A 27,437-nucleotide genomic window follows, 5' to 3' on the forward strand; every position below is an offset into this window, starting at 1 on the left:
TAATACTAATTGTGTGACAAATGAATGGGCAAATTATTTAACCTCTGCGTTATCAGTTTCCTCATCTGTAAAATGAGGCTAGTAACATTTTCATTTTGGTCTGGGGTTATTTTAAGGATCAGATGAGATAATTGTTATAAAGATGACCCCAGACTCGGTTCCGAAGACTGGTGTCTCAAAGACTTTTTATTAAAGAGGTTGAAGTGCGCCATTTCGATGAAATGCGGGTGCACTTCCTTGGAAGGAGAGAAATGCATGCTGTAAAAGAAGCCAGGGCAAGCTTTATAGTTAATAATTGCCTAACTCCTCCCTTATGGATCAGGATTGGTCCTAACCCTTACTTATATGCCCCACCTCTAACATACATTATGTGCCTAGAATGGTGTTATCACTCCCCCCTTGGACGGAGAAGTTAGCCCGTCTACCCTGATTTCTTATTTACTTATGGGGAAATTTAACTCTTTCATTTCTCACATAATGAATGAGATAATGTGCTGTATACATGACAACTATTATCCTCATGAGAGGCAGGTATCACAGAGGTTAGAGTCAACCTCTGAGTAAGGGAGACCTAGGTTGAAGTGTGGACAAGTCACTTAACCTCTTAATGCCTCAGGCAGTTTAGTAAGATCATAATGTTTCAGGGAAAATGCTGATCTGCATGGGAAGAAAAAGTTTCTCTCCAGGAGCTCCTTATACCAATGAAATCACAGATTTGGTCAAAACTAGAAATGATTATTTTTGCTACTGTTTTCTTTATTACAGATCCCGTAGAGGGACAGGGGAAATTCAGAAAAGGTCACACAGTTGAGTGAATATGTGTGTGGAGAAGGGTGGTGGTGGAGAAAATTAAAGGCAAACCCAGATAAATACAAAATACCCCTTTATATAATGAAGGCATTCTGGAGTTGTAAGACAAGTTGGAGAGACAAAACATACATGAAAAGATGAATAACACAAGACACAATACAAGATGTTACAAGCTGACAATTGATAGGAATTCTGGGCAGGAAGAGATCACTGCAGGCTGTGAAGGGGTCAGGGAAGGCTTCTGGGAGAAGGTATAGGTTGGGATAGATTGCCCCTCGGGTTCCTCCCAAATCCCAGGCTGACAAGCTAAGGGATGAGAGAACCAGGAATCTGAAAAGAAAGGATAGTGTAGATTTGTACCTATTCTCCTAGGGATCAAGATTGGGAAGGGAGGCAGCGTAGCCAAAGTAGAGGTGATGATCCCACAAAGTATTAAGGGGTAGAGAGACTAATGGTCATGGTGAGTCTGAAGAACTGGTTTTAGAGGAGTAAAGTTCACAGGAAGAAATGGCATGATAGGGAATTGTGAACTGATAAAAGGAAGGGGAAGTAAATAAGCATTCACATAGCACCTACTACTAAATGCTTTTTATTTAATATTATCTCATTTAATCCTCACAACAATCATGCAATGAAGGTGCTGTTATTATTCCCATTTCACAGTTTAAGAAACTGAGGCCAACAGAAGTTTTTGACTTATCCAGGGTCACACAGCTAGTGTCTGAGGGCTGATTTGAACTCAGCTATTCCCTACTCCAGGCCCAACAAGCCATCTATCCAACTATCTGCCTCCAAAGGCATTTCATAGGTTTTTTTGTTTGTTTGTTTGTTTTGTTTTTGGTTTTTGGTTTTTTTGGCAATTGGGGTTAAGTGACTTGCCCAGAGTCACACAGCTAGTAAGTGTCAAGTGTTTGGTCTGAGGCCTGATTTGAACTCAGGTCCTTCTGACTTCAGGGCCGGTGCTCTATCCACTGCGTCACCTAGCTGCCCCCATAGTTCTTAATCATACAACACCTAAGACAAAAGATGTGGCCATCTCCGTGTGTAGCTGAGACGGAGTGAAAGCACAGATCATGTGATCTGAGTAGATTAAGAAATCGGGAGGCTAAAGTATTTTATAAAACATCAACATATATACTGAAGTCTGCTAGGTTGAGGGCAGGTGATGGGGAAGGAAAAGACTGTAAATCAGACATTGAACTTATGGGGAAAGGAGGAAGAATGTCTTGAGGGCTGCTGGGTAACCATCCACCAAGATCCAAATTAGGTGATAAATGGGAAGTGACCCTTAAAGGAGAAATTGCTGAAGGATGAGGGAGAGTCTAGAATCTGGAATGTGGGATTCGAGTCTGTGCTCAAATCCAGCCTCTAGGGGCAGCTAGATGGTGAAATGGTTAGAGCACTAGGACTGGAGTCAGAAAGTTCAAATCTAGCCTCAGATACTTAGATTCACTAGCTGTGTGATCCTAGGTAAGTCACTTAACCCTGATGGTCTCCAAAAAAAAAAATTCTTCCTCTAACACTCATTAGTTGTGTGACCTCAAGCAAGTCACTTAACTTTCATATCTATCTGTATCTATAAATATATCTATATATCTATATCTATAACTACATCTCTCTCTCTATATATATGTATATCATACATACATACATACATACATACATACATATATATGTATCACAGGCAGCTTCCTAGGACTTATCTACCAAGCTCAATCTATACTGATGGGAGGGATTCCACAATAAAGAAAAAAATAACAAAACCACAACTCAAATAGCACTGTATGTTTTACAAAGTCAATAAAGCTTTTGGAGAAGGAAGATAAAATAACTACTTTGCAGATACATAAACAGATGTAGAGCATTAAGGGCTTTTAAAAAACAGTACTGCTGACCTGGTCCCTGGTGTCAGTTATCTGCCAGCTGTGGAAGGGCTGAGTTTACAATCCTGTGTTCTGCCGAAGACCAGAAGCTTCAACGGGAGCTAATGATAATGAAGGTAGGTGGGTAGGGTCTGAATTTAACTCTTTTATGAGCGTACCTTACCCTGCATCATCTTTATGTATATGATGGCCAGCATTTTAATGGGGAATTATCAACATTTTTGTCAAAGTAGTAAAGATGTTATCAGGGCTGTGGATGCTGGTTACTGTTTGAAGTGCTTCCATAATGTGCTAAGTCCTGTACCTGCCAATTCGTCCGGCTTCCCAGGATGATGGCTGTGGGACTGAGCTGGAGGCATTGCCATCCCCAACGCTCTTGGATTCTGGGTCTTGGGCTATCTCCACAAGGGTCTGAGGGGAGATTATGGTCAAGGTGGTCAGAGATGGCCTGACCTGCCTGGCCCCCAGGATGCCTTGCTGCTTCAGCTAGGCTGGCTTGTCTGCTCTGTGAGTGACAGTTGGTCGGCAGTTGATGGGGTTGGCTGGCCTCTTCTCCACAAGAGATGCCTTCCTGAATGATGATAGTGAGGGATGCTCTGGGATGAGGACCACTCCCGCTATGATTATGTGCTTATATCCTAATACCCCATTCATGGTAGGTTCCTTAAGTACTTTTGCCACTGAAAAGCATAACAATAAGTATTTGAAACTTGAAAAAACAGAACAAAACAAAACCCCATTCATTCAACAAATATTTATTGAGTTTCTATTCTACTTAAGGTATTGTAGCAGATACAAAGTGGTAAGAAAGGGTAGGCTCCTTCCTTTAAGGAGCTGGTGGTCTAATCGTGGAAATAAGGCATGTACAAAGTCATCACAATATACGGCAGTGTAAGTTTCCTGTCATTGGTATAAATAGTGTTCGAGTGATGACAGAGAGCTCCCTTCTGGCTAGAATGATTAAGGTAAGGCTTCACAGAACAATTGGGCCTTGAAGGGTGGGTAGGATTCCTGTAGGTGGGTGTAAGAGGAGAAGGGATTCCAGGCAGAAAGATGGCCACGGTGTGTTTGACAAATGGCCACTCTAGCTAGGCTGTACCGTATGTGAAAGGAAGTCATGGGAGATAAGGTCAGAAAGGATTTATTGTATTTTTATTGAGAAGGGCCTTGAATGCCAGGCTAATTTGTTTGGACTTTATTCTGTAGACAATATGGGTCCACTGAAATATCTTGAACAGGAGTGTAACATGAGTTTTGCTTAACATAGGTTAACTTGGCGGTACTGTGCCTGATAGCTGGGGAGAGGAAGACCCATTAGAAGGCGATTGCAGTCCTCAAGGCATGAGCTAACAGTGGAAAAGGCAATGGATGAATGAAATGGAGATGACATTTTAAAAAGTAAGAATTAAGTAAGAAATAAGAAACTGACATCTCAGTTTTACACAAGAGAAATGTATCACTTATTCAAATTAAAACACGCTAATGTTTATCACTATGAATCGCTTTAGATTCCCTAGGCTCCTTAGTCTGGCATTTAAAGACCTCCACAAATTGTTCTAGCTGTCTCACATATTAATTCTTTTCGTGTGCTCTTAGAGTCGGGCCAATCTAAACCTGTCACTGTTTTCTGAGCTGCCATAATCCTCCCCACCCCCTCGAATTTTCAATCGAAAATGATCTTTCTCTCCTAGAACCCCTCCCAAACGTTTACCACGATAAAATTTGCATTATAAATATTTGTGGGTTTGACTTATCCTCCCAGCGTAGGGGAGAGTATCTTGTTTCATTTCTGCATCCCCAGTGCATCGTTTGTAAGTAGGCAATTAATGACCGTCTATTGAATGGAAGCGTATTTCTCATTTGATCATTTTGAGTGGCCAAGTTGTCTGAAGTTTGCTAGCTCCTCTTCTCTCCCTCCCAAACCCCGCGCTCCATCAGGGCTGATTTCTCATTGGCTGAAGCCGGGGCATCAATGTCTCCATCACTGGGATAATGACTGTTGGTACATCCCCTACTAGGGCAATGGAGAAGCATCAGGCGAAGGAGGGGAACGGAGGGGGCTGTAGGGTGATGTCCCATAGGACAATACAAGAGGGGCGGAGCCAAGTCTGGGCTGAGGGCGGGGGGAGAACCTCCGCGTGCAGGGCCCGGCTGAGCGCGCTTCCTGCTGGGAGTTGAAGTTCATCCCGCTGCAGGAGCTTCCGATTTCGGGCTCGCTTTGGAACTCCATCTCCCGTCGGGCCACGCGTGGTCGCGCCCCCCCCTCCCCCCGCCTCTGCCCCGGCCCGGCCCGTTTGTTGGCGGGGGCGGGGGCACTCTGCTGATAGGAAGGGCTGTCCCGGGAACCCGGCGACCGTCCGCTCGCTGAACGGCTCTGGGCAGGACGGGAGTTTGTGCTCTCGGGCTCTCCTGGCCGTCGTCGGGAGCCGGCGCACCCAGGCAGTTGGACGGGGAGGACCGGCCGGGGGAGCGTACGCCCGGAGCAGGGGAGCCTCCTACGCGGCTCGGTCGTCGGTCCCCGGAGGGCAGCGAGTGTCCGGAGCGGGGGCCCCGGGCTGAATGCCGGCGCTCGCCTGAGCCGCCGCTGCTGGTGGCCGCTGAGCCCCCGCGCACCGTCCGGCGGGTGAGCCCCGCGCTCGCCTGCCTCGGGGCGTGGACACCATGCTGTCCAGGCTCTTCAGCATGCGCGTCTGGGCGCCCGTGGGCGTCCTCACCTCGCTGGCCTATTGCCTTCACCAGCGCAAGGTGGCCCTGGCCGAGCTGCGTGCTGACCGAGGGCCGCCGGCCACCGACCCCAAGCAGCTGCAGCTGAAGATGGTGCAGGTGGTGTTCCGTCACGGGGCGCGGACGCCCCTCAAGCAGCTCCCGCAGGCCGAGCAGGTGAGGGGGGCGGCGGCCGGGGGGCAGTGCCCGGGCGCTCACTCGCAGGTGCCTTCCGTCCCCTCCGACGGCCGGACCTGCGAAAGGGACGCGGATCGGCTGGGCTGCTCCCCGGAGCCCCGCTGGGGCGTCCAGGTGCGCTTGGCAAGATCCTTGCAAGTCTGTGCATGCTTGATCCCCGGAACCTGGGCAACCGCCAGTGGCCCGGGGACTGTGGGTTTAAGTGGTGTTTGCCACGCAAGTGAAAGAGGCCGCCTCCCCGAACTTGCTGGCTAAGAACGTCCCAGCGGTGTTTCTTGATATCCAGCAAAGCTTTTCCGCATCCATCTCTCTCCCCCTCACCCCCACCTTGCTTTCCATTTCCTACGCAGCTTAATTCAAGTCAGCAAATAATGCTTTAAATTAAGTATCCAGGGAAGACAATGTGGTAAAATAGGGAAAAGACCTAGATTATAATCCCATCTCTGATGTTTTGGGCAGGGCATTTAAAACCTCTCTGGGCCTCAGTTTCCTCACCTGTAAAATGAGAGAGTTGGATTAGAAGGTTTTGCAGGCCTCTTCCTAGGTGTGGGATCCTATGATCCTAATTCCTACAAAACACTAGAGCTAGCTGAGGGATACAAAGGTAGATAAGATGTGGTTGACCTATTGACAAATGATCTCTTACTTTAATGAAATGAAGGGAAGAAGTCCAAGTTCGGTGAGAACACAACTGAATAACTGATGGAGATGTCCAAAGTTGCTGTGAGTCATTTGCGGATCCAGAGACGACTTTTGCAGAAGGGTTGGATGGGACGGGGTGGAGAGGAGGTATTATGAGCAAAGCATGAGAATGCAAAGGGGAAGTAGCCTTATGAAATAAGGCTGGTAACGTGAGTTGGAATCAGTGAAACACCTTAAAGGCCGAGATCACAAGCTTTGACTTTAATAGGGAGAAGCACTGAAATTTTTTGAAGAGAGGGTTGACATCCAGGAGGTGCGTTAGAAAGGTGTATTATTCATTCAGACAGCAGTGTGAAGAAGAGATTGGGGAAGGGGATGTATTGGAAATGGGAATAGCAATGAAGAGGCTTCTCCAGGTGAGGAAAAATGAGGCTGCATCTGGTGGGAGTAGAAAGGAATAAGGGTGAGTGCTGGAGGTATTGCAGAGCCAAAACTGGTGGGATTTGCCAACTGATGGATTTGAGGGGGAGGCAGATTATGAAATTACTCTAAGGTAATAAGCTTTTGGGACCAAATGATGGTATCAGCCACAGATCTAAATAAGTTGAGGAAGGGGCAAGTTTGAGGGACAGGGGTGTGCCATGGACTTTTGAAATTGATGAGTTTGAAGTTGCAGTGGGATTTCCAGATGGAGAGCTCCTAAAAAGTGAGAAATGCAGTCAAGTTCTAGGACAGGATAGCGAGGGATTTGGGAGTCACCCTCCAAAATTTGTAACTGAATCTGTGTATGAAACCAGGTGTGAAGGACAAGAAATGAGCCTTGGGGCATTTGCTTCTGTTCAAGGGATGGGAGCAGAGTAAGAAGAGTCGCAGTCAGGAAGGCAGAAAAACCTGGAAAAGGTTTAGTAAAGGAGGGAGTGGCATGCTTCAGAGAGCTGGAGGAGAAGGACAGAAAAGACCTTTGGATTTGGTTTATTGGAAGGATGATGAATAGGAACTGACATTAGAAAGTAAGAACAGAAAGCACCGTGGCTTGGTGGATAGGCGTGGCTTCAGAAACGGGACAGACCTGGGTTCAAGTGCGCGCGGGTACACACGTGTTGTGTAATTCTGGCCAAGTCATTTAAACTGTCAGAGCCCGGCTGTGCTGGAGGGAGTTTCATCAGCTCGCAATTCCCAATAACAATGAAATCACCAATCAGTTAAAAAAAAACTTGAAGAAAGTAAAGACATTTTTAAAGGATTGGTGATTTTAAAACTCAACAATTTTATAAAAACTGAGAGCTTGCTTGGCTAATTATAGACCAAATAGCAATCTCTAGGAATCATTTTCTTCATTAGCAGACAGCCTGGGGATAATAAACACTTTGTATTGCCTGCTTAACAAGGTTATTGTGAAGTACAGCTCAGAGATCAATGTAAAGATACTTCAAACTATAAAACCCCGTACAGATGACAAAGATTTTCATTATCAGAGGAAACATGCTTAGAGTTGAGAGACTTGTGTTCTGGGTAATCGCCAATTTTCTGGGGATGCACCAGAAATTCTCTGGACCCCTTTGAGCAGCTTTGACATGTTTTTTGGATTGGTGGAACTTTTCAGTGTTGTTTTTATACCTCAGAGTTTTCTCTCCAGCTTAGCATTGAGGCAGGGCCCTGGGGATGGTCTAGCATCTGAAAAATAAAGCATGTTGTCCTCCACTGGCTTGTGAGACCAAATTGCCATCCTCTGTACCACCCTTTCCTGGATAGATGGATTCTAGTATTTCAAACCTGCCAAAGCTCTCTTCAGAGCTCTTTTTAAGTATTTTCCTTCCAGTAAAAGCAAACAGCCCTGAGAAGAACCATTCCAGGTGAATTAGTTCATCTGCTTTGTTTTTCTGCTGCTTCTGTTTTTCTTTGCTTTTCCTTCTGAGAGTCCTAGAGACTTGCCCTTGGGTGATTTGGAGGAAGGTGAAGAGGGGTTGTGATCTGGACTGTGGGTGATCCTTCAGAGTGCACTGTATGAAGCAAGGTAACTGGGCCTGTTGCCCTGAGAAGCAAACATTCTGATAAAGGCGGCACATCCCTTAGAGTAGAATTTATAGGGGTGGTGTGTGTGTGTGTGTGTGTGTGTGTGTATGCCCACGTACACACACATAATTAGAATTACAGATTTGGGAAAGACTTCTGGAAGTTGTCTAGCCCAACCCCCTTTTACAGAAAAGGAAACTGAGATTAAGAGAGTTTTATATATGTCATACAGCTTGTGTTAAGGCAGAGAATTGGCCTGGGGTCCCTTTTACCTTCCTAGACTCTAATGCAACATCTCTAACTTTTTTGAATATCTCCATCTGGCATTCCTACCGATAACCTCAAATTCATCAATATGATCAAACTCATCAAGGTAAGAGATCTTGGAAATCATCGGGTCCAAAGCACTGATTTTTACAGATTAAGTAACTTGCTCAAGGTTACAGGTAGTGTTAGAGGGCAGATTTGTTCCAGAGCCAGTGTTCTTTCCATTGTATCACACTGCCCTATGACTCTAATTCTTAATGATCTTTATGTGGCTATGCACATATGCCTGTCTCTTCCTGATAGAGGAGAACGAAGAGCTATGTGAGTTTCACTTGGAGGGAAGGGCCATAGTGTGGCACCATGGTTGTGGATGCCCAATAACCATTTGGGATTGTTCTGATTGAAATTGACATCTGAGTAACATTAGCTTATAGTACAATTCTGTCTTTAGGCACTAGATACCACAGCTAGTTTCCAAGAGAGTTATGGCTTGGATAAGGGAGGGATGAAGGACATTCACTTTCTGTGCCATCTAGTAATTTGCCCCAAGGTTACCCAGACTAGGACCCCAGACTCCTGATTCCTATCCAGTGCTGCTTCTCCATTGATTTCTTTCCATTCTACCTTCTCAATTCTCTACCAAGCTGGTTTTGGAAGTACACCCTGTGGTCACTGGACAAAAAAATCTCTAGGGGAGCAGAGTTAGGAAAGCCATTTGATGGGAAGATGAGTCAAGGGGTTTGTAATGGGAATGGAAAGGAAGAAATGGGTTTAAGATATATTTCAAGGGAAAAACTGACAAGACAAGGTTATTGAAGTGGATTCTAGAGATAATGGTAAGGGATGAGTCTTAAGATAATTTCAAGATTTTGAGCCTGAGTGACTGATAATGCCATTGGGCAGGGGACCTGGTTGGTGGAGTAAGTTGAAGGTTTGGTTTTGGACGTGCTAAATGAGGGGATAGGATAGCAAGCAAGTGGATATGTCTCATAGGCAAGTCTGCAGTGCCATGGTCTGACTTCAAGTATCTGCCACTATTCTAACTAAACCCATCAACTCCAGCCAGACTTCACTATTTGCTGCCCTCTCAATACCATATGGTCATTCCCACCTTTGTCCCTTTACTCTATGTCCCATCCACTTAGAATGTCCTTCTGCTTTTTACCTGTTAATTCCTGCTGTATTCTTCAATGCCAAAGTCGCTTACTAACCTTGACCAGCAAGCTTTTCCCTTTCACCACTCACAGTTATGCCTTCACTACTCATTTTGTACTGAGTTACATATGGAATGGACCTTGGAGATCATGTAGAATACCCCCTTCCCATTTTACAGATGAGGAAATGAGGTCCTAGATGTGATCGGTGACTCACCTAAACTCACATGGGCAGAAAGTAACAGAATAAGGATTCCAAACCAGATCCTCTGAGTCCACAGCTATTTGACAAATATGGTTATTTGACTCATTTCCTGTTTCATTTTTGCATGATTTTGTGTTCCTAGCTAGTTTTTTTTTTCAATTAACCAGAATTAATTTTCTCCCCTTCTCACTTCTCTCCCTACTCAAAAAAAGCAAAAACAAAGTGCTTAGAACAAATATGTATAGTTAAACGAACGGGAGTGACCAAGTCCACAGAATGCACGCCCCATTCCGCATCTATGTCTCCATCGGGATGTAGGTCACTCTATTGTAAGTTCCTTGAGAGTAAAGGTCACCTTTTATCCCTTGTATCTCCCAGAGTGCTTAGCCCTGTGCTGGGAATGTGGGTATGTTAAATGAATGAGTCAAGGAAGCTGGAGTTAGAGGACAGTTCTGGAAATAGGAATTTTGGGAACTATCTGCACGGAGGTGGTTGTTAAAGCTGTAAAAATAGATTCATTCTCCAAGGGACAGAGACAACACAGGAGAACAAAACATAGGCCCAAAAACTATTGGCCTTTGAGAAGCGGGTGAGAGTGGAAAAGATCTGGTCAGAGACGGAAGAGAAATAGAATGGGGTCCTATCGCAGTAATCGAGGAAGAGAGGGGTGACACATCGTGCCGAAGGATGCTGAGGGTTTAAGGAGAATGAGAAAGGAAGGTGGAGGAGAGAAGGGCTGTTGGGTTTGTCTAGGAGGGGATGGCCATCGGTCATCTTTAAGTGAAGAGGGACAGGAAACAGAGTCTAGAGGATTAAAGAAGGACTAGGTAGTGAGCCACAGATGGAGACCACTTGTTCAAGAAGCTGGACCAAGAGAAAGAAAGGTGAGGAGCGGCCCCTGCTGTGGCAGCCACTGTGGTGCCCTTGGGGCAGGAAGGGGCTTCAGGCTTAGGGTAAAGGGTGAGGAACCGGAGTCCCAGAGCACAGCAGGTAGCCAGCACAGCACCACCGATATTCTAATCCAAATCCAGCCTTTGTACCGTGTATTGTACTCCATCTTTTCTCAAGTTGTGCTTGTTAGTGAGACATCCTCAGGATTCCCCAGTGGAAATTTGGAGATAATTAAAAGTGCTCGCCCCACTCCTTGGTGGCTTCATTCTGTAACTAACAGGGTCATAGCTTTAGACTGGAAAGGACCTCGGGGTCTTCCAGTCCAACCTCCATGAAACTGAGTCACACAGAAATGAAGTGACTCCCCTAAACTTGCACAGCTATTTGTGAACGAATGAGTGAAAATGAATGAATGAGGGAAAAGGCGTTTAAGGGCTCACCATGTGCAAAATGCTGTGCTAAACGCTGGAGTTACAAACAGAAAAACAACCACCCGGCCCAACCCTGAGGGAGCTCACCTGCTGACAGGCAGAAAACAAGTATAGGAGGTTTCAGCCGGAGTCAGGTGGAAAGACACCATGGTCCTTAGGGTCATTGGCAACGTAGACAGGGATGAATCTTCTTTACTGTCATTTCTGCTGATAAAGTCATATCCATTTCTAATGTCGATCCGTCGGACGGTGTCAGGGACTCTAGAGGCTGTCACAAAAGCGGTTGCTTCCGGTAATGATGAATATGGGGGCTGGAAGCAGGACCAGTGGTCTGGAGGTGCTGCTGCTCCAGGGGCTGGTGGGCTTACCTGCATCTAGGTGGCAAGGTAGATAATAGAGAGCTGGGTCTGAATTCAAATCCAGCCTCAGACACTAGCTCAGTGATCTTAGGCTGATCACTTAACCCTTGCCTGCCTCACTTTCCTCAACTCTAAAATGAGGATAATAACAGCACCCGGTTCATTATGAGAATCAGGGAAATAACATTTTTAAAGTGTTTAGCTAGATGGCTTAGTGGATAGAGTGCTAGGACTCCTCCTTAGACACTGCCTAGCTGTGTGACCCTGGTCAAGTCACTTCACCCTGTTTGCCTCAGTTTCCTCATGAGTAAAATGAGCTAGAGAAGGAAATGACAAACCACTCTAGTGTCCTTGCCAAGAAAACCCCAAATGGGGTCACGAAGAGTCGGACATGACTAAAATGACCGAATAACCAACAAAGTGCTTAGCATGGTGCGTGGCACATAGTCAGCACCTGGTAAATGCTTGTTTCCTCCCATTGGCAGTTGGTCAGTGGCTGGTGTTGGTGGCTAGCGCCCCTTGACTCTGTGGCCCAGGCTGAAAGCAGGACTTTTGCTCCTCTCAAGACTCTTGGGTTCGGGGTGCTGGGCTCTCTCCATCCGGGTCTGAGGGGCTGGTGCTGGCTGTGGTGTTGGCTGGAGTTTTGACTTGCCTGAAAGTGCTACCTGCTGTCTCTCCTTAGGTGCCTCACTGTCACAGTGAAATCTAGTCAGTCAAGAACAACTTATAGTTGGGAGGCCTGGACGAAGTCCTCAGTGCTACCAGAGGCTTCCTGTCTGTGCCTCAAATTTTCTTTATCTAGAACCTCCTCTTCCTCCTTCCCAGGGGTCGTGGTAACAGATGAGACAGTCCCTCTTGAGTGCTTAGAGTTAATTGGAAGACCTGTGTCTTCTCTTAATTCTTCCCCAGGGGATGACGGTTCCTGGAGTGTTGTTTATGTGAACGAAATGATAATGAAATTAAGTTTAAACTCAGATGAAATATGGTAGAAGGGGTAGAACCTTTCATCTCTGGGTCCAGGATTCTGATGCCCTGTTACTCCCTGGCTAGGAGGTAAACCTACATGCCATAGCCGCTCGTCATAGAATGGCAGCACTGAAAAGGATACCAGAGGTCCTTAATGGGAGAGGCTTGACCAGGAATCCCTGGATATCATGTCTGACAAGCTTTTAAGCAGTCCTTTTCATAGCATCTCGGTTTTGTTATTATGACAGGTAGAGTGGAATCCCACCCTGTTGGAGATCCCCGCCAAAACTCTGTTTGATTACGTAGTAACTAATCTTGCTGGTGGACCCAGACCTCCCTCTCCCTATGACAGTGAATACCAACAGACCAAGCTGAAGGTGAGCCACATTTCCTAGCTCTGCCTGGGATAAGCTCCCGAGTCTTTTGTGCTGGCCAAGGTCTCAGTGGGTTGTTATGGGGACTCTGTCCCTCCTCCATCTCCTTTCTTCCCTTCTCTCTCCCCCCATCCTCTCTTTGCACCAGGGTGGCGTGTTTGCAGGACAACTGACCAAAGTGGGAATGCAGCAAATGTTTGCCCTGGGAGAGAGGCTGAGAAGGAACTATGTAGAAGACATCCACTTCCTCTCCCCGACGTTCAATCCGCTGGAGGTCACGTGAGTCCCTTGTAAAGTTGTGCCTTTCTAGAGAGGTCACATGAGTCCCTTGTAAAGTTGTGCCTTTCTAGAGGTCTTAAGCCCGTGAGACCCCCTCTGGCCCCTAACCCTCCCCTTCCCTATATGGTAGGACACTCAGTATTCATCTTCCATTGCCATCCCCTAACTAATCTCAAAGGGCTTACGGGGAGGATGTGTTTTGTGGTCCTGTGGGATGTGATCCGTGTTAGGGAAGACAGTCCATTGAAAATGAGGCTCCAGTTGACCTTAAGTGTTTCTCTCGATGCAGTCATCCTGCCAAGAAATAAGTAGGTCTTCCTACTTTCACACTCCGCTTAAGAGGCTTTTTTTTCCCTCAGTGCTCGTTCTACTAACATATTTCGGAATCTGGAATCAACCCGGTGTTTGCTTGCTGGACTTTTCCAACACCAGAAAGAAGGTTAGAGTCTTGGCCCCAGGCTCTTAGCCACTGAACATCCTGTTTTTCAAGCTCACAAAACCCTCTGCTTTACTTTCACATCCTCCCCCTTCCCCTGTGCTTGGAGTCCAGGGAACGCTGCTCTTTGGCTGACATCCTCTGTGTTGCCTGGCAGTGTTTCCCTCCTAGGGTCGTCTGCCCTCAGTCTTCAGCAGTCATCGCACAAATCACCCTGCATGAGGGAAAGCCCCGCATGGGGAAGGGTACAGAGGATGGGAGAGATGGCTCAGCTGGCCTGGATGGAATCGGGCCTACAGTGGCTGCCTTGGCTTTGGATAGGCCTAATTGTGTACCAGATGGGCCTATCGAGCAAAACCTGTGTCTTCTCTTAATTCTTCCCCAGGGGATGACGGTTCCTGGAGTGTTGTTTATGTGAACGAAATGATAATGAAATTAAGTTTAAACTCAGATGAAATATGGTAGAAGGGGTAGAACCTTTCATCTCTGGGTCCAGGATTCTGATGCCCTGTTACTCCCTGGCTAGGAGGTAAACCTACATGCCATAGCCGCTCGTCATAGAATGGCAGCACTGAAAAGGATACCAGAGGTCCTTAATGGACGAGACTTGACCAGGAATCCCTGGATAACATGTTCTGACAAGTGACTGTCTGGAATCTGTGCCCGAAGGCCTTTTGGGATGGGGAATTCATGACCTCCACAGGCAGTCCTAGTTATGAATGTATTTTCTTTTCTATGGGGCTGAAACTTGTCCTGCTTCTGCCTCCTTGGGTCATGCAAAGCAAGGCTAATCACTCTGAGGCATGATGGCTCTTTGTATAACTGAAGGTGGCTAATTGTGTCTTTTGGCTAAACATCCCCATTTCTTCCATTTGATCCTCACGTGGCATTGGTCTGTTTGCCATCTTAGCGACCAGCTTCTGGATGTGCCCCTCACTTTTCAGGGCCCCTCTAAACCTGGAAGGGCTGTTCCATAAAGGAAAATTAGACCTGTCCTTGGCCCCAGAGGACAGAACGAAGCTAAGGCACAAGTTGGAGAAAGGCAGGGGTTGGCTTCTATCAAATCTGACCTGTCCAAGAGTGGAATGAGCTGACTCAAGACCCCTTAATGATGGGAGGTGGAGGTGGGAGTGGTCTTCAAATGGAGCCTGGATGATTTTATAGCAAGGACTCTTATTCAGTAAATCGACAAACACTATTAAGTGCCTACTGTATACCAGGCACTGAGGATATAGATAAGAAGAATGAAATGATCACTACTCACAAGAAGCTTACATCCTAACAGGGGGAGGTAGCAGCTATTGTCTTTTTTTGTTTGTTTGTTTGGGTTTTTTTGTTTTTTGTTTTTTGTTTTTTTTTAGTGAGGCAATTGGGGTTAAGTGACTTGCCCAGAGTCACACAGCTAGGAAGTATTAAGTGTCTGAGGCCAGATTTGAACTCAGGTCCTCCTGACTGCACACCCGGTGTTCTATCCACTGCGCCACCTAGCTGCCCCTAGTAGCAGCTATTGTCAAAGGAGGTAATGTGTGCAAAGCGCAATATGAGTGGCAGTTATTAATATTAGTCATCATGTATTGTTAAAATTAAGGAAATGTTGAAGCCCCCAGTATCAGGGTGGGAGTTGAGGAAAAGATGGTTGGCCAGGAGCTGGGGCCCTTTAGAAAGAAAGCTGGTACATAACAGTTGCCATGACCTGGATTGAGCAATGAGAAAGCATTTGTTAGTCACTTAGATGCCAGACACTGCTAAGGATACAACGGTCAAGAAGCTTGAGGGACAGGGTGGAGTTTAAGTTACTTGCCCAAGATCACAGGACAGCTGACTCCAAACCCAACACCGCTTCTGCTGTAGCCTACTTCCTTTCAAGATGACGTGTCTTCAGCGGGGGTTGCTACTAGAGTGTAGCTTGGTATTTACTCCTGTTTTTAATACATAAATAACTTCTTCTCAGAAGTGCTAGAAGCATGGTTGGGGCTGGGAGGGATTGTTCTCGCCAGAGGCCTCCTCAGCCCACGATTGACCCCAGGTTCCATGTTGGGGAGCCAGTGCTCTTCCTGTCGTAGCTGGGTTGGTTTCATTATGTGATAAATGCCAAGAAGCTCCCAAAAGTCTTGGTTATGGGCTTAGAGTTACCAGTACAAGAGACAAAATGTCAATATGGTGATCGCAGCCAGGCCTGTCCTGCTTTTCCATTTGTGTCCCCAGTGAGTAAGCCCCTCATTAGTGTTCCTTCATTCATTCTGAAAGGCTTCCTTTCTGTGGCTTAGCTTTGTTGCCCTCCGGCTCTTTCCTCTGCCATTTGGTGAGGCTTGTGCTTGGGTGGTGTGGGCACCTCCCACTTTCTCTTCCTTCCGTACACCACCCTGTCTTCTCCCTGCACAGTGCAGACGGACTGGAAGGTGGTAGGGTGTATAGCCTTTAGTCATTGACAATAGGACCTGTCCACGCTATGATTGGACAGTAGCTGCTGTCAAAAATGTGTGATGTTCTTGTGCCGAGAGTTACCATCTTTGAATGAGTCACAACTTCTGTTTCCCTAGTGTGGCTCAGGAATCTGATGTGCCTTGTAGCTATTAGGGATCACGCGGCTCAGTAGGCTTTGTTTGCTTGTGGTCTGCAGAAAGCAGAGCAGATGTTGATGCCGCAGAGTCAGGGGGAGACTAGAGTTGATGCCCTTGCAACTCAGAAGAGCTGGTGACTGATTTTTGCCCCCTAAGAACATGGAATGAACAGATAGTAACCCATGTCTGTGTAGCACTTCATGGTATAATGTGTCATTTTACACGAAGAGCCCTGTGGTTTGCCCACAGTCACAAACCTCCTTGAACCTCATGATGCCAGTGCCAAGTCCAGGGCTCTTTCTGCCATAGTGATGCTTGTCCTTTCTGGGTTCCGCTCCAGTCCTAGGGACATGATTGGTCAGTTTGCCCAAAGTGACTCACAGTGGGTGAGATGTACTGGGCAGCTGTGATTTCCTTTCTCTTGTTAGGTTGGCACAGCTAGGTCCTGTTTGCGTGGGATGCGGATTCAGGCAATTCTGTCTAGTGTGGGAGCAGTCTTCTACCTGGACCCCTTGGGAGAAAAGGAGGTTGTTCAGACTGCAAGAGACAGGCCGCTAAATGGATGAGAATGCTCCTGGGCAAGATGGGAAGACGTGATGCTGAAATCTCCTGCCTGTTCCCCTAGGTCCAGTCACCATCCTCACTGATGAAGCAGACTCTGAAATCCTGTACCCCAACTACCAAAACTGCCACTCCCTGAGACAGATGGTCAGGTAACTGCCCCCTCACACCCCCAGGGTTTTTACTCCCTCCGAAGTGTCCCCTACTAAAAGAACGCTGCCTTCCTCCAATCTTCCCATCACTCAGTGTTGGTTAATGAATCAACAGATATTTATGAAATGTTTACCCATGCCAGGCGTTGTGCTACGAATATAGAGACAAAAATGAAATATTCCCTGTCTTCAAAGAGCTTATGTTCTATTAGAAGATATATGTGTGTGTGTGTGTGTATATGTATATGTGTGTATATGTTTTTATTTATACATATCTAATGTATAAATGTACGTGTATATAATACTATACACACATATATGTATATATCAAATAACCATACTTGTAGGTATGTGTATGTATATATGTGCATTATATGTTTTTGTATATTTATTTTAACATATTTAATGTATACATGTATATGTGTATCATCATATACCTATATATAGATATCAAATGCCCATACCTATAGAACTGTGTGTATGTGTATGTATAATTAATTATATAAAAATCTGGTTGGGTGTCTCATGCCTATGGGTAGACAAGGGCTAGCTTCCTGATCAGGAGCAGTAGAAAATCTCTTAGGTTTATACGAGGTGAGGGAATTCACGTAGAAAGTTTGTAAAGGGACTGTTGCCCACTTGATGGGGAATAGGGGTCCCAATAGCTTTAGAAAGAGTTGTACGAGAGCCAAGAAACTTCTCTTGCCAGACGGGTAGAAAAGGATCATGGGATCATAGAACCTGTGAAAGGGATCTTAGAGATCACCTGACCCGGGAAACAGAAGCCTTGAGAGATGAAGGGACTTGGCCAGTGTTGGCCATAGATAGTGAGAAAGGCTGAATTGGAATCCAGATCCTTTGTCAGTTTTCGGTTCCAACAGTGCATTAACTGCTCCTGCAGTGATGCAGAGATAAGAGGGCACAGGCCATACTTTTAAGGATCTTATGCTTCTGAAGCATGGAGCAGTAGGGAAAGTATGCAAATACCTAGGACACAAGACTTAGTGGAAGAAATAGAAAGGAGCAGTCCGGACGCAATGCTCTGAAGAATTTGATGGAGAGGTCACTTTAATCAACAATTGTCAAATCTAATTGAGTTTGCCTGGGGAGGATCAGGAAAGGCTTCATGGAAGGGAGGACCTTGAGATGATAGAAATGGCGGAGCTGTGTGAGCCCAGCCCTAGGAATGAGCGCAGGCAAGCTCCTGATGGGGAACAGAGCAGACGGGCCACATGGAGAACAATAAGGGGGGTGCTGCAAGAGAAGGCTGGTCATATCGGGAAATGCCTTGAATGCCAGGAGCAGCACAAGGGGCTCCTTTATTTGGGGGGCAAGGATTTCAGAGCAGAAGTGAGGCACAGTCATAGAATCACATTGGGGAGATTACTCAGGCAGTGAGATGGAGGAGAGGGATTAAATTGAGGCAGGAAACCCAGCGAGAAGACTGCTAGCAATAGAGACCGGACCTCTGATTTCCTGAGTAAGGAAGCCCCCTCCGTTAGGGCAGGCTCTCACCTCTTTGTCATTTGTGGCCTTCGAGAGCTACTTAGAGTGCTCAGTGGGTAAGTCATTGCCCCAGGCCACACGATCTGGTCACTCAGAGCCTGGACTTGACCCCAGGTCTTCCTGGCTTCAAGGCCAGCTTTCTCTCTGTTACGGGCTCTCCTTCAAGGCTATTAAAAGAGTTTAATGACAGTGACTCATGTTTCTCCAGTGCTTGTAAGGTTTATCGAGAGTTTCCTTAATTCTGTGAGGCAGTTATATTACATAGTTGTATATTCCATATGGGTACCATCCCCACGTTACAATGAAGACACGGTATCAGAGAGGGTGAATGTCTTGCCCAGGGTTCTTACAGAGCTGGAATTCAAACCCAGGACTTTCACGTCTCGAGACCATGTCACAACACTAAACCGTCTTTGGTCCAGCAGAGAAGAGGGCCTGAACTGGGATGGCTGCAGTATAGCTGACCAGAAGCAAGGCCTGTTGTTGGGACGTAGGGGGAGGGGAGAGTCGAAGAGGATCTCGAACCATTTTGTTTCTATCATGGGAGAAAGTGGTATGGTCTGGTGGCGCTTTCTCCTCATGTGGAAATTGTTTACAAGGCCAAAAACCACAGAAATTGTACAGAATAATAACAGCTTAGGTCATTGGGTCATGGGCTCATAGACCCAGTGTTGGAAGGGAACTTTTATGTTATTGAGTCTAACCCCTTTTTTACAGATAAGGAAACTGAGACCCAGAGGAGTCAAATGACTTACCCAGGGTCATGCAGCTGGTAACCATCTGAGTTGGGATTTGAATTCAGGTCGTCCTGATTCCCAAGTCCAGTGCTCTGTACACCACACTGCCTCTCATTTTTTAGTTAAAAAATAGTTTCATGTCTACTTATCCCATGTGAGCTATGAGGTAGGCTAGATGGTTATTATTGTCCCCGTGTCACCTGGAAGACAGGGGCATTTTCATTTTTGCCTTTTCTGTCCCCAGTGCATAGTATGGTACCTGGCTCTTAGTTACCATTTACTAAAGTGAGTATTGAATTGAATGAGAAAACTGAGGTTTAGGAAGGCCTCCACAGTCACCCAGATACTCAGACATAGGATCGCAGATTTAGAATGGGAAGATACCTCAGAGGTCCAGTCTAACCTTCTCCTTCCACAGGGGTAAAGTGACTCATCTAAGGTCACGTCTGAGGTGGGGATTTGAACCCAGGGCTCCCTGACCCAAAGTCCAGGGCCCTGTCTGAATACCCTTTGCTGAATGCCTTATTGAGTGCTAGAGCCATGACTTCAACCCGGACTGCTGTGCCTCTGAATCCATTACTTTTTACAATATACTGTACACCTCTTCCTCGGGGATTATTTATGGACTTGCCATAGGTCCCATTTGAAAAGAAACCTAAGGTTGGCCTAGCTGTCTGAGTCAGTGCAGTAAAGTAGAAAGAGTTGCTGAGTATGAGAGATCTGGGTTCTAGTCCTGGCCTTGCCACTGAAGGACCTTGTAGAAATTACTTCATCTCTCTTTGAACCTCAGTTCCCTTGTCAGCCAAAGGGATCACAACCTTTTTTTCCACGTCAAAGGGTCTTTTTGAAGATCATGTGAGATTATGTACATGAAAGCTATCTGAAAATTGGCAAGTGCCATCCAGGTGTAATGGTGGTGGTGGTGGTGGTGGTGATGCTGCCTTGTATAGCGCTTTGTATAGATTTCTTTTTAAAGTTTGCCCTGCATCCTCTCATTTAGTCTTGGAAATACTCTGGCACAGGGTGGAAATCTTGATGTCCCTGGTTCACAGAGCAGGAGATTGAGGCACGGAGGGTTACACAAGGTAGGAATGGAGCCTAGACTGGAGCCTTGCTGTCCTGACTCTCAGTCCAGCATTGTCCCGTGGGCCGAGATGGGGCTTGGAGCTCCCCTGCTCCACCAGCACCACCCCCATGTTACAAAGGAGAACCCTAAGGCTCCGAGCAGCGATGGGGCCAGAGGTGGTGAGAAGGTGGAGCCAGAATTGGGACCCAGTGCTTCTCAGGCTCTAAATTCCAGGTTCTTCCCACTTGTTCTCACCTGTTCACTCTAGTAATGGCAGCTCAGCCACCACTCCTGCCCTGTGCCATGCAGGGGATGGGGCCTCATAGTGAGTGACTGGTTATTCCCTTCCCTTGGTGGGTAACATGGGAGAAGGCATGATGGCTCTGCTTTTTTTCCTCTGTAGGGTCAGGAAGCTGTCGGCCTCTCTGCAGCCTGGGATCTCAGAGGATTTGAAAAAGATACAGGAAGAGATGGGCATAGATGGGAGCAAAGACGTGGACTTCTTCGTTCTGTTAGACAATGCGTTAGCAGAGAAGGTGAGTGCAGCCTTCCCCCGGGAATCACTCCTTCCCCGGAATTACAAAATCTCAGATTTGGAAGGAACCTCCAAGGCCCATTGCAGGGATCTCCTTTACAGGATCCCTGACAGGGCGTCCACTAACCTCTCCTTACATATTTCCAGTAATTTTACAGAGCACCATTTAATTCTAATTTATAGAAAATTCTTCAACCATCTCACATCTGATTTGGTTTTAAAGACCTCACGATCGTGATTTTTCTTGGGACACATTTCAGGGAATCCCTTTTAAAATGTGACACCCAGTTCTTCCCATCCTCTGGTCAGACGTAGTGTGACCAGTACACCCTCGACATTGGTTTAGTGCTAAGGAGACACGTGAAGGAGTTTGGGTCTCAGACTTGACTTTTACTACTTAAACTATAGAAATGGAGTCAGATCTCCGCTTTGCAGACAAGGAAACAGAAGCCCAGGGAGGCTAAGGAGTCGTAGGCAGAACCTGGCCCCCCAACTCCCAGGCCATTGTCCTTTCCCTGCACTGACCTGGGGCTAATGCTTTACTGTGACTGTGACACATGTGCCCGCATGTCCTAATGCCCCATAGTTCAGTATTGCTCTAATGTTTGGACAAAGCACCATCCTCAGAGGAACCACAGGCCTGGGACACGGCGATTCCAACATCTCAAGTATGTTTTATCCTCCCCATCAGTCAATCAACGAGCAGCGGTTCAGTGTTCGCTATATGACAGGCACAGCAATGGGCACTAGGGGTATGGGAACCGAAATGAAGCAGCGTCTGCCCTCAGGGAGCTTACAGCCGGTCACCCTGAAAAGTCAGTGCTGGAGCCAGGATTCCAAGCAGCCCCAGTCCCCTGACTTCAGGAGAGGGAAAAGGGAAGGACTTTGGGCCAGGCATGTGTATGGGCATGGGACAGGAGCCAGTGTAGGTAGAACGGAACTAAAAGCCATGTGATCTTAGGGTTGAGGCCAGACCTCTCTAGGCCTGTCCAGAGATCCGGGACCTGCCTTCCAGCCCCTCCCTTCTGTAGGCCTCTGTCCCTTCATTAGGAAATAAGTAGCGTTCCTCTTTTTCTTGGCATCCACTGCCCTAAGGGAATTATTCCTATAGAGATTAAGATGGAGAAATTTTATAGCCCTGTCCCACCCTGCTCACTCAAAACAGAGCATAGGAAAAACATGTACAGACATTTTAGAGCTGAAACAAAGTTGGCACCCAGATCAAACTAACAAAAAATGAAGCAAGACTAGATTTCTTGCATCTAGCTCTTCTGTGTAGGGCAAGTAGGTGGTATAGTGAGTGGATAGAGTGCCAGGCCTGGAATTAGCAAGACCTGAGTTCAAATTCAGCCTCAAACACTAGCTGTGTGACCCTGGGCAAGTCACTTAACCTCTGTTGGCCTTAATCTACTGGACAAGAGAATAGCAAACCTCACCAGTATCTTGGCCAAGAAAGCCCCAAATGGGGTCACCGAGAGTCGGACGTGACTGAAAATGACTTCTGTGTTACCAGGCAGATTATATCTCCTGGTCTTAGACCTTCTCATTCCTGCTTTTCCAGAGGCATGACCGAAGTATAGATCTTTGTGGCCTCGCCCATACCCAGCCCCATAAAGCTATCCCCAGTTTCCTCCCCAGCCCCCTTAGCAATCTTTCCCCCTCAGATTCACAGAGGCCTTCGTCTCCCATCCCTCTATCCACTTAACTACAATACAGAATAATATGTGATGCTTTTGTATACGCCCTATCCCCTTACTGGTAAGTAAGCTCTGTGAGGGCAGGGGGACCGAGTTCTACTTATATGGGCTGCGTAGCTCTCCCCTCCATGTGCCTGACAGGGAGCTCTCCTAGGAGCGGGCGAGTGGATTAGCTGCCTGGCTGGCTCCCTGAGAAGGTTCAGGAAATTTGTGGATTCTGTCATTCCTCAAATAGCGAGGATCCAGCCTGTACAAGGCCCTGTGCTAGACGCCCCAAGGAATTCAGGGGAAAAGGAGCCTGACCCCCTGTGCCTGCCAGGACTGGCCTGGAGCGGCCAGAGGAGGGAGGAGTGTCCTGCTGCTGGAGGAGAGTCCCTGGGTTTTGGAGCTCAGCCATTCCTGGGGGGTAATGGTACAGTAAAGAGCCCTGGGCGAGGAACCGGGAGATTTCAGTTTCTGGTCCTGGACACGCTGTGTGACTTTTGGTAAGACACTTAATCTTTGTGTGCCTCGGCTCCCTCCCCTTGTCTATAAATAAAAGAAATGGACCAGAGGATCTTTAGTGCTGAGCACAGCACCTGGCATACAGTGGTCACTTTATAAATGTTGATTGATTGATTGATTGATTGAATTCTGCTTTCTAAGATTGATGAAGTATGAATTGTGGGAGACAGTGTGGTGTAGTGGAAAGAGCTGGCTGGACCAGCTGAGAACCTGAGTTCAGATCCTGTCTCAGATACATAATACCTCTGAGACTTTGGGGAGCTCGCTTAATCCCCTTAGGACTCAAGCTCCGCCCCTGTAAGATGAGGTGGGTTAGGCTAGCTGGCCTGTGAGCTCCCTTGTAGCCTATATAGAATCATATTAACTAGAAAACCATGCCAGCATAACGGAGCAGAGGAGGCAGCAGGGTCAAGGAAGACCTGGGTGTGTTCAGGGAACAGCAGTGTTCAGTCTGGCTGGGAGGAGTAGGAGATGGGGCCCAGGGAGGGGGCCTTGAATGCCCAGAGAAGCTCTTGGGGTTTTATTTGGTGGGGTCCTACCTAGAGAGCCAGGCAGCGAATGCTTTCTTCTAACTGAATTCATGGCCCTTTCAGGTTCACGGGCTCCCCAGTTGCCCCATGCTAAAGAAATTCACACAGATGATTGAGCAGAGAGCTGTTGACACAGCCCTTTATATCCTGGGGAGCAGAGACAGGTGAGGCTCCTGTTTCCATGTCTGGTCCAAAGGCGTCCCTGCTTGAGCATTCTCGGACCCGGAAGGCAGTGAGGGTGACCCAGCAGACCTGCCCCATTGTCAGCTGGCCCTCATGCAGACTGCTGCATCTTGGTGACGTGCTGGCTGGCGGGGACAGACAGGCCCTAGGACCCGGGGCTTCAGCCCTGGGGCTGACAAATTTGCATGCTGCCTGCAGAGTCAGGCATGATGGGAAACAGTGGTCTATCAGCTTCTGCTGCTCGGCGACTTTTCTTTCTTAGTTTGAAGCCTTGAGAGACAAGGTGGGTGTTCTTGTGACCACGAAGGGATTGGGGTCGGGGGTGAGGTCTGTCTTTAGAACCTCAGAATTGGGGCGACCTCAAGTTGTCTGAGATTCCCCTGCTATACCATCATGACTGGTCAGCCAGCCTCTGCCTGAAGCCCTCTGGAGACGGGGAACTCACTACCTGCAGAAGTGACCTGGACCACTCTGGGGCAATGCTAATTTTTAAAGTCTTTTTTCCCTTTATGCCACGTTACCTTCCATGTGTCCCTGTTGCTTCTCCTCACTGGTCCTAGTTGTGCCCTGGTCAGCCCTCTGGGGCCAAGCAGAACAGGTCTAATTCTGCCTCTTTCCTATCAAAGTCCTGCCTGTTGGGGCAGCTTTGCTGCCCCACTGCCAAGTCTTCTCTGGGGTAGATAGCCACAGTTCCTTCCACTGATCTGCTGCCGGTCACCTTCTTGACATTCTGTCGGTGTCCTTCCTAAAATGAGTTGTCTAGGCCTGACCGGGATCAAAATGTGGACTGACGAGGGGGCCTCGCCTATCTCTTCCCTAGTTCTGGACACGGTGCCTGTGACAGTGAACCCTAATATCTAATTAGCTTTTTGGTGGCCGTGACCCACCGATGACTCACCCCGCTCCTATGGTGTGCCCAAAACCTCAGATCCTCCTCTTGTGAGCTGCTGTCTCGCTGTGTCTCTTTCATCCAAAGTGCAGTTGATTTTTTTAACCCAAGCATAAGATTTTACATTTATCCTTATTAGATTTACCCCGTTGCTCCCTGTCATCCTATATATGCTAGCCTCATTAGCAAGTTCCCCTCTTCTGACAGTAAAAATATTAACTTGTCTCCCCAACTAAAGAGTCTGAGGTTGTGGGTCATCAGGAAGGCAGTGGGAGCTGCTCTGTGAAAGATGAATGGGGAAAGTAGCATAAGATTTAATGTTTCAAGAAGCATCATGGTCTGCTGCATAAAAATAATAGCAATCCAGTGCATTTCCTCCTCTTTGGGAGCAGTGTGTACACTTCTGTTCCCCCAGCCCCAATCACTTAAGAAGATTAAAAAGTGGTTTCGGTCTTGCCAGTCTGGGCTCTGCACTTGGCCACACACCTTTGCTCATGAAGTACCCCTTTGCCTCTCCCAGGCCTGCGTCGTCCTTCTCTCTCTTCCTCCTTTGTCTGTCCACAGCCCTCAATTTCTTCACCTTCAAGACCCAGCTCAAAGGCTCCTGCCTCTCTGTCATCCTGCCTTTACTCCACCTCTCTTCAGCACATCTGGATTCCATTTCTGAGACTCCTAGAATATTTGATCTTGGTGAGACCTCAGAAATCACACAGTCGATTGTTCCCAGAGCCTCAGTAGGAAGTCGGGGACTGCTTGTCAGCTCACTTCATGCTTGCCCGTGCACTGACTTAGAATTATTTTTTATAATTTCTTTGTGCAGTGTTGATCATTTGGAGCAGGGTATCATTCTTCCACGTCATCTTCTGCTTTCCTCCCATGACCAAAACCCTTGGTGTAGACTCAGTAAATTATTAGTTAATGAGCCCTCCTTCCACGCTTCACCGTCTCTTCACAGACTGCCTTGGCCCAGGCCTGTACTGTACCTTCTCCTCTTCCCTAGGTCTACCCTCTGCTCACTCTTAAGTCTCTTTCCCTTGTTCCCGGGATTGGAGCTAGCACTACCTTGAAGGACCCTCTGCATATAATAGGAAAAGTGTCTATCATTCTTTTCCATCATTGAAATGACTGCCAGTCTCTGTCTCTAGGCCCTGTCTGATTTTTAGGGTGTAAGCCTTTTGAAAGCAGTTGACGCCATATATTTATGTATTTCCCAGTCACGTACACACACGACATTAAGCACAATAGGTGTATAGACATCATGAACGTGCCTCCATCCTAGGGAAGGACTTCAGATGGCAGTTGGCCTCATACTGTACACCCTACAGAACAACATGCTAGAAGCAGTGAACTTATCTACTGCACCCAGAAACACCAGGTATCTAGTAAAGCCCTGGGACCCAAAACTGGGGGTGGGGCAGAGGGGTGGGTAGAACAGGGAGGAAAAGAAGTTTGGGAACATGGTGATGGAAGATGGAGCCCAAGCTTTTAGGGACCAGGAATAAAGAACACCCAAAACCTTCAAGTCCCTCTCGGGCCAGGGTAGCCCACTGGGTGGTGGCTTTCCTCATTATTACCCTTGGCCCTGGGTTCCAGTGGATTCCCCAGGGTCTGGATCAGAAGCACTTTTAACGGAGTTCTGCTGGGATCCAGTCCCCTGGTTGTCTGCAAGGTCATTGGGTAAGGAACGTCAGAGAGGTTTCTTCAGAAACTCTTTCTTACAGAAAGCTCTACCTCTATGCCACCCATGACGTGACCCTCATGCCCCTCTTAATAACACTGGGGATTTTTGACCACAAGTGGCCCCCCTATGCTGCAAACCTGATCATGGAACTCTACCAACACCAGGAGTCCAAGGATTGGTTCGTTCGACTTTCTTACAATGGCAAGGTAAGTCCTCTTCGGGAGGATCTTTAAGGCTGGTCAGTTTATGGGTCTACATGCAGCACTATAGCTCACTCCTCACCCCTGCACAGTGCATCCAATGCATTTGATCTGTTCACAGGTAGAGTGCAGCCAGGCTCCTGAATTCTGCTTCATAGCTTCAGGTGCAGCTTGGGGGAAGGGATGAGTTAATATGGTGCAGAATCTGGGATCAGAGATCCTGAGTTTGACTCCTTTTTCTACCCTTGCTTGTATGACTTCAGCTTCTCGGGGCCTCATATTTCTAAGCTGAGAATGACGGGGCTTGACTTAATTACTTCAAAAGTCCCATCTGGCTCTCACCCTATCCTGTGACACCAGTTCCCATCTCAGTTCTGCTGTAAACGCATTCTGGGACACTTGGCCCAACATACCCCTCCTCTTCTATGTGTGCCTCCTGTTAACGGCAACATTCTGTCCCACTGGGCCCTTTGGGAGGATCACTAATAACAGACTTGGCTGGTGAGGGAGCAATTATGCTGATCTCTTTAGCATCTTGATTGTTTCATACTATGTGACCCAGGAACTGGTGGCATCTTGAGGAGTGGGGAAAGAGAACCTCATTGAGCCCGGTCCGTCCATGAGTCTGGGCATCTGAAGGGCAGCACAACACAGGCACATGGGAATATTGGAGTCGGGGGTTCCATGGCTGTCCTGCCATTTGGCTGTATGTGCTTTGTGCCTCCAAGTGTTAGGGACCCTCAGAGCCGTGCCATCCACAGCGGCAGTTGTTCTATGGGCCTCAGTCCACCTCCTGGCTTCTTTTTCCTTCCCCTCCAGGAACAAGTGGTGAGAGGCTGCCCAGCAGGATTGTGTCCCCTGGCAGAGTTTCTGAATGCGCTGTCACCTTACACTGTGAGCCCAGAAGAGTACACCATGCTCTGCTCACAGCCAGCAAATATGGGCGTTGGAAATGACAAGCGATCAGATGGCACACCTGTGGGAGACTAATTTTTAAATAAAGACCTGTTTGCATAAACATCTG

At 47.3% G+C, this 27,437-nt stretch overlaps 1 protein-coding gene across 1 annotated transcript; it reads left to right on the plus strand.

Moving 5' to 3' along the window:
- The first annotated feature begins 5,339 nt into the window (after nucleotides 1-5,339).
- Nucleotides 5,340-27,431, plus strand: LOC114043408 (lysophosphatidic acid phosphatase type 6-like). The gene is made up of 10 exons (XM_027862513.1): nucleotides 5,340-5,573; nucleotides 12,771-12,899; nucleotides 13,045-13,175; nucleotides 13,535-13,614; nucleotides 16,798-16,885; nucleotides 20,598-20,730; nucleotides 23,524-23,624; nucleotides 25,812-25,907; nucleotides 26,254-26,419; nucleotides 27,233-27,431. The coding sequence occupies exons 1-10, from the start codon at nucleotides 5,355-5,357 to the stop codon at nucleotides 27,401-27,403; spliced, it is 1,314 nt and encodes a 437-aa protein (XP_027718314.1). The 5' UTR covers nucleotides 5,340-5,354; the 3' UTR covers nucleotides 27,404-27,431.
- Nucleotides 27,432-27,437: the final 6 nt, after the last annotated feature.

Source organism: Vombatus ursinus, unplaced genomic scaffold (assembly GCF_900497805.2).
Source record: "Vombatus ursinus unplaced genomic scaffold, bare-nosed wombat genome assembly UNPS02014768.1, whole genome shotgun sequence".
Taxonomy (NCBI): domain Eukaryota; kingdom Metazoa; phylum Chordata; class Mammalia; order Diprotodontia; family Vombatidae; genus Vombatus; species Vombatus ursinus.